The 8,223-nt window shown below is 34.2% G+C and overlaps 1 protein-coding gene across 1 annotated transcript; it reads right to left on the reverse strand.

The window, feature by feature from the left end:
* Nucleotides 1–2,418: 2,418 nt before the first annotated feature.
* Smp_070000 (putative dbnl-prov protein) lies at nt 2,419–6,578 on the reverse strand (the record flags this gene model as incomplete). Its single annotated transcript, XM_018797049.1, has 3 exons — nt 2,419–2,556; nt 3,880–4,023; nt 6,504–6,578. Coding segments are annotated over 3 exons (357 nt in total), but the record flags the coding sequence as incomplete, so codon positions are not given.
* Nucleotides 6,579–8,223: the final 1,645 nt, after the last annotated feature.

Consider the following 8,223-nt stretch of genomic DNA (forward strand, 5'->3'; position numbering starts at 1 on the left):
ATCATTTTCATATCATCATTTCATTGTATTACATAATAAGACAACTAAATAAATAAATAAATTGCCAGGACTGATATAGAATATATATTGATAAGATTATTGCTTAAAAACAAGATCACTAAGCATAAAAATTTCGCATTTATCTTGTTTATCATAAAATTAGAGGAGATAGTTTCCTATTTTTTTCACATAAAACTGAACAGAAATTGAATAAAATCTTTGACATAAAACAAGAAATATCATAAATTCAACAATAGTTAATCATTTAATGTAATTAACTATTATGATAGATCAGCTGAGTAAGACTAACTGAAACATTCCTTTCTTAAGGTTATTTAATTAATTAACTTATTTGAAATCTCATAAAACTGAGCAAGAAAAATAAAATGTGTTACACAAATTAAAATTTGTGTTTGAACTGAAATACCGACAAAGGCAACCAAATAGAAGCAAGTGGTTTTCCTAGTGAGCTGATCCTTTTGACTTAAACATTTAATCTACGAAGCAACGGAGCAGTCATCCTATCATAACAGATAGCCAGAAATAGGTTCAGTCAGTCACAACGTAGAACTTCGTACGTACGTATATCAGTTCGAGTTGCCATACCACATTAGCACAGAGATGCAGTTGTCCATTCAAATCCCATAGTGGTAGAAGTAGTAAGAGTATAAGCATTATGTGAAAGATTAGGGTTTGAAGATGTTATTGAAGGAGTATAATACAGTGAAATAAATTTGGAAAGAGAAAAAGGATAGGGACGTGAAGAATTCAAAAGGTTAGAATTTGGTAGAACACAAAGAGTGGATGCACCTTCGCCATTACAAACGATTTTGAGCCATGTCATTCAAGGTCTCTAACCATCGGTTGCTATCATCTCGTGAATCCCAACCAGGTAGTCTACACCTACCAACATGGCTCAGTCCAATTGTCAGTGACTTCATGGATTTGTGCCACGTTTTGGTCTGGCCGCCCCTAGCTTTCTTTCAACCTACTCCTACACCATGGAACCTTGCACGTCGGGGCAGTCGGTGGTTGGACATACGTAACATGTGTCCCAGCCATCTCAATTGATGAAGTTTAACTACTTCATCGATCAACTTGCCACCCTTACATAGTACCTGTTTCCTAACAACTGCATTACTTACTCGGTGGTCCCACGAGATACGATCAATGCTTCAAAGACACCTATGATCGAATACTAGTAGCCTACGAATATCCTCTACTCTTATCGGCCATGTTTCACCGCCATAAAATAGGACGGAACGAACTGCTGCACAGTAAACCCGTCCTTTTGTTGCTAGACGGATATCTCGCCTACGCCATAAATGACGCAAGTTGGTGAAAGCTAGACGAACCTTCTGTAACCGTGCTGAGATTTCATCACACACCAGACCACAAGGGCTGATGAGACTCCCAAGATAAGTGAAGCAGTCAACACGCTCAACTACTTCACTCCCTATCATTAGTTCAGGTGTCGATGCAACCCAATCATGAAGTAACATTTTGCACTTCGAGGGAGAGAATCGCATCCCGAACATGCCTGCATAGTTACTTATAGTGGTCAGAAGACTCTGCATTTTGTCTGCGTGTTCACCAAATAGAACTGTCGTCGGCGTATTCTAAGTCAACAAGTGAGCCTCCTGGTAAAAGTTCAACTCCTGGAGATTGAGATGATGAAAGTGTTATCTCTGAAAGCATGTCAACGACAAGACTGAAAAGACCACTGCTTGATAGATCCTTGATCCTAGTCTGAAGTTACGGTCGCTAATTTTGATAATCAACACTTAGCTAAAAGATATCGTCTTTCAACTCCGCACTACCTAACGAACTCTCCGAAATAAATTACTCTCCATATAAAAACTGTTTTAAAGTCTTTATCATACGATCTTATACATAGTTGTCAAGTTATGTTCCAGTTTGGCGTTCTGAAGTCAGTGATATTGCTTCCGTAAACATTTCATGGACACAACAAAGGACACTGAATCCGGCAATCCAGAGACCGATACATTTGACTTTACGAAAAACACGGTTATAAGCATCTACTGACTTATACACGGTACAGAAGACTTCATTTAATAATTGTGTGAATAAAACGCTTCTAATTGTGAATATTGAACACACAAGTCTTTAAAAGTCTGGGATGATAGGATCTAATAGATATCATTTGGTAAATATATAATCACTACACAGAATTCTGGACGTAACTTTAATACAAGTAGAGAAATAGTTTAGTAGTTTAGATTAACTACGTAACACAGTCAACCAGTCAGGTATATGACTCTCAATTACTCCTTTTAAAGCTAACAAATAACTCAGAATTCATTGGTGAACATCAACGTACTGTCCTGGACAAGTACTAACGTAGAATAAGTCAATAATATAAAAACTGAATATTTACAATAATAATAATAATAAACTTTAACCAACTAATACCTTGACAGGAGATCTTAATTTTGATGAATCGTTTTGCTTTTCCTGTTGTGACTGCCAAATACTTCGTGATACACAACCTTTTGGAATATCTTTATTTGGATTTGCACGTACATAAACAGAACCCTGTAAATAATCATTAAATAATAAAATGTTTAATATTACACTAATGCTAGAAGTATATTTTTCTTTTCTAACACATTCTGTTAATAATATCAGTAATAATTAAAAAGAAATAATACGTATTACTTTTACTTTAAAAAGAGATAACAAAAAAAACGAGATTTTGTTAGCATTTACATTTCTTAAGATGAAAATATTATCAGAGGATTGACAACAAAAACGAATAGAATACAAATAAATACGCATACATTGATATCTGTATGGGTGAATATATATAATACAATTAAGTCGAAGTGATGGTATGGTCATATCATAGGCAAATGAGATGCTTATATGATTGTCCGATATCTGTCTATTTCTATTTACATATCTGTACCTGTTATAATGTTAACATGGATGAATGCAGTGGAATGAATTCAAAAGTAGAAAACTAAATCAATTAGAATATAAACCTTAATTAGGACAAATCTTTAGTAGTAACAGTAATAGTAATAACAATAATAACAGTAGTAATAATAGTAATAAGGATGGTGAAAGAATACATCTTTTATTAATCCTATAAGAATATTTAAACAAGATGAGAAAAGCAAGTTGTAATATAGACAGTAGATAGTAAGAAAATATTCTAGACAGTTTGACCTTAGTTGTTTAGTAAAAAGAGATGAAGGAAAGATGCGAGAAAGAATAATTTCATCAAAAAATCAATGGTTATTTTCTAAGTAATATCTGATGAGATTATCATTGTCTTCCTTGGTAGTTTACAGCGTCCAAAATGCTATATATTTTTACATAGAATTTAGGAACGTATTGTACATCCAAATGTCTAGATGTTTTAGTGGCTTGTTAAATACCATGAAAACTTCTCCAACAGCACCAGGGAAGTCATTGAGATTTTTAAATCATAATTTAAAAAACATATTACAAACTTGTAAAAACAAATCAGCTAAATAGAAAAGGTGTTCCTACTTATGGTGAAAATATTACTTAGAAATCAACTGATTTGCGTAAAGTATAGATTGATACGCTGTTATGAGATGTCTTTGTGGTAATTTTTTCTGTGCTATCAGTAATAGATTACATGGACAAAGAAAATAAGTTAAGTTAAATATCAGCTAGAATAAGTGGAGCTGTTTTAGAATGCACTACAACGCAAAATATAAAAGAGTTACTTGAAAATAAAAAAGTTGAGTTCATCATTACGTCTGACACAACCGAAAACCATATGAGGTCTGTGGTAGCGGTTTTTTATTTTAAAAACAAACACGTGAAAGCTCTAATTTTAAAATCAATTTAGGTCAAAACACAAAATAATAGTTCAAAACTAACTGTAGGTACAAACTCATCATCCGTATTATTAGAATTGGTTGGTTGAGTATGAGAAACACTTCCAGTTAAATTTTGAACTTTAGTAACGATTTCGTTCCAATCCAAGTTGGATTCACTTCTTGCATTGATTGTAACATGAACTGTCTAGTGCAAAAATAATTTTAAAAAGAGATTTTATGAAATAGTCGACATTTCATGTAATCGAGTAGCTTGATGACAATGTTAGGGTAGAAATTATACATAGTGTTAGGAAACTCCGTTATATACCATAAAAACTTTCCACTATCATAAAAATTTCGAAAATAAACAAGAAAAGAAATTTAAAAGACATATTCCAACTCGTTTTTATTTCAAAAAAAAGTATTAGAAACAATTTTTTACACTTTAAGAAGCGAAAATACTAATTTTCCAGAGCAGGGATTAGGAATTAATTCATCAAGTGTGAAATATCAAGTGACATTTTATCTTAGCTTATTAGTCTAAACATTCAACAAACAGTCGTAAGACTTTGTCACATTTACTACCGTGTTGAAGTGGCAAAAGTTTATAAAATAATATAAACATTTGGGTGAGTTTCTACGTATATTAGAATTCTTACTAACGTTATTATTATTACCATTATTACATTAACATATTGATACTGACCAGTAAATTAAACAAGGAATTTGGACTTTTTGCATCAACCTCTTACAGTTTGAGGTTTGTCAATGACTTAAGATAGAACTGAGAACATGAAGAAGAGAAAGAATCCACAACCATCTGCTTAACAAACGGGATTGAAACTAAAATTAGTGTTCGTAGGAAACACCTATAGTTTCAGTCAACTAGATCAATCTAACATATACCACTTGACGAGATGCGCTATTCACATGTGCTTCCTAACGAATTTCTAGTAAGCACAATGCATTCTTAGGTAAAGAAAGTTAGACTCAAGAATATCCCATGATTTAACCGTTTTAAGGGCTTTTATTCACAATCCTGGCTCCAACAAAAGGTAATGATTAACACTCATTTGTTGATTTGGAGCTTTGACTTTTGTAAAATAAGAATTTGTCAAAGTACCCAGTTTGTATTTCTTTAGCTCAACTGAACCATATTTTAGACATACTGTTTGGTGCGTTGACGTGCGGTTTATTAGTAAGAAGTGCAACACTACTGTGGTTTATGAAGTGGGGCCTCATACACATATTTATTTAAACACATAAATATTGGTAAAAGGAAGCACCAGATACATATGCACCGCACAAATATCATTCAATTTGTGTGAGGGCTGTGATACTGCTCAGGTGCCCAAACTGAAGCAGGTGGTTTTCTTAGGGGGCCACACCCGGAGCCTTTGACCAAAAGGTCTGATCCACAAGGCAGTGGAGCATCGTGAGGAAATGCAGTCCCATGGTAGCCGGTGACAAACAATTGGTTCATACGCCAGTTGTTCCTTCAGGATACTGGAGCCCATGTGCACCATTGGTTTGAGCTGCTCTCAAATGCCCTGCGGTTTATTAAACAAACCGGAGTCTAAAAGGATCATAACGTTTCACATAAAATGACTTTCAATATTATAGAAAGTCTCAGCAGTTTACTGCTCATTTACGCATCTCATACTAATTCATATTGATGCATGCTAATTTTTATCGATAACAAGACAATAATTAAACATAACATAATATGTAAACTGCGCAAACTGTATTGCTCTGTAATTTTTCTATTCTTTCAGATGCTATTTCATGATATTCTTTACTAGTTCCAAGTAGCTGAAAGTTACATCTCCATGATAAGAGTAACTACCGAACATTATATATAGACGAGCTATTTGTTATCCCGAACTAATATATCGATAATGCAGTATATCTTTCTCACAAAAAAGGGTATTCATTTGGCATGTCATTAAAACAAGCGACTTTCCAAATATATATGCAATCAACTTATCACCAACTGAGGGAAAATTAACAAAAATGCGGATGACTCTAACCTCAAAAACATCTAGTAAGTTAGAACCAAAATCTTGAAACTAGTGTCTCAACAATTAAATACGTTTCCACATATATCACAAATATACTGTGTAGAGCATTAAACTAAATATCACGTATAAAATTATCTGCTTGAAAAATTCTAACAACTAGATCTGAAAAAACGGTAAGCTTTTCCGTCATTGTTTACATAAGCACCAAACTATCAACAAACTTGCGGCATTATCCCTTAAATTGATGCTTAACACTATGAGCAGCCGTATATCTTATTTGAAGAATAAAGTAATGCTAAGCCATTTTTAAAAAATCCACAGGTCTAGTATTTATGTCAATCAGAAATCAAAAGACATGAAAACACTAATAAATAGTAATAATAGTTATTTCTAAATATATACTACAATATTATACAAGCTAAACATTGATAAGAAATCGAAACTGAAGAGAACAATATCGAGATGGAGACTTGGACATAAAAATCACCATAATTTTCAATTAAGAACAGCACTCACAAAATGCATAGCTTTAAAAAAGTGTAGGGATAATTACCCTAAGAAAATATATGAAAGTGATATATTAACGATCCTCAGACTGAATAAAAACAACACTCTTTTAGTTACTTATCAGGAGTAAATTAAAATCAAAATATCATAAACTCACTCGGCATAGCCGTTTCACACAGTCGACATGTCTTGGACAAGCTAATTTAAAGCTTTCGGACGACGCCTCTCCTTGCTAATTAACATAAAATTAAAAATTATAAGAATCAGTGTTAAAATCAAGAGGAAAGTTTGGGTTGCATGGAAGAAAAACTCGTATGCCTATTGCGTAACTATGTAAATCAACCACAAAGTGAATTTAGTCGCAAGACATAAGATAAAAAACTACTAAAAGAAGAGTAATACTATCTAAGTCCACTTACATTATTATTTAGAGTCAACTATGCAACCACATATGGACTTATGATAACCTAGTGTTCGATCAATTATGATAACACTTGATAATTTAAACCTTAGTAGGAGTTGTGAATGTTGGATGATAAGCGAATAAATAGCTAAGCGACAGACCCACCAAGATATTCGCACGAACACTCATCAATAAGTTTGTAAAAACAAATTTAGGATAAAAATGGTCAATCGTAAATAAACTATCAAGCGACATATCTGTACCATGGAATTCTGAATGAAATTTCTGTATTTCTATATTTAATAGAAATTTTTAGTTAAAACACGTACATCATCAGTATTCTAGCGTACTGAATCAATCCTGATACATTGATGACGAAAATAATGTAGAACTATAATTCTGATCACAAGCTACACTCCCAAAGATGTCCTACTGTGGCTAAGCTACGATTAATCTCTAACTAACAAATGCACAGCTTCGATAAGCTTGACTTGTTAAAGTAGATTACATTCGAACACAACAACCGTCAAATTGAATACTAGCTAGGAAAAAATCACCAAGTAATTTATTTTCCCTCACTTGATACACTCCGTTCAGGTAACACACAAATTACTGATCCCATTTTTATTTAACCTTATCATGAGTAGAGAGATGATAATTTCATCGTCTGACTTTTCATGGGTTGATATTCTACCAGGAGATTCGCTTGTTGACTTAGAATACTTAGACGATCTACTTTTGTTTGGTGAAGATGCTAACAAAGTGCAGAGTCTTCTGACTACGTAAGGTAAAAATTGCAAGTATGTTTGGAATGCGATTCTCTCCCTTCAAATCCAGAGTGCTGATTCAGGATTGGCTTGTGCCAACCACTCAACTATTGATAGGCAAAGAAGTAGTCGAACGCATCAACTAACCCACTTATCTAGAGATTCGCATCAGTTCTGATGGTCTACTATCTAACGAAATCTCCAGACCGACTCAGCAGGCTCGATTACATGATGCCACCATGCGTCACTTTTGATGTACTGCGGATCTCCATTTTCCAATCAAAGGACGAGTTTAATGCTCAGCAGTTCACTCCATCCAACTCTATGGGTGTGAAACATGACCATTAAGAATAGAGGACATTTTTAGGTTACTGGTATTCGATCATAGGTGTCTTCGAAGCATCGCTCGTGTATTTTGGGACCACCGAGTGACGAGTGTCATTGTTAGGAATGGGAAACTAGGCAAATATGGCAAATCGATTGATGAGGTAGTAATTGTTGACCAACTGAGTTGGTTGGGATACGTGTTACGTATGTCCAACAACAGCCTACCTCGACGGGTGATGTCCTCCGGTATAGGAGTAGATCAGAAGACAGGTAGGGGCGGCCAAACCGAAATATGACATCAGTTCACCAAGTTATCAACAATCGTACTGAGCCATGTTACCAGGTGTAGACTACCTGGTTGGGGTCTATGTGACTATCGT

This window comes from Schistosoma mansoni, chromosome 4, assembly GCF_000237925.1.
Source record: "Schistosoma mansoni strain Puerto Rico chromosome 4, complete genome".
Taxonomy (NCBI): Eukaryota; Metazoa; Platyhelminthes; class Trematoda; order Strigeidida; family Schistosomatidae; genus Schistosoma; species Schistosoma mansoni.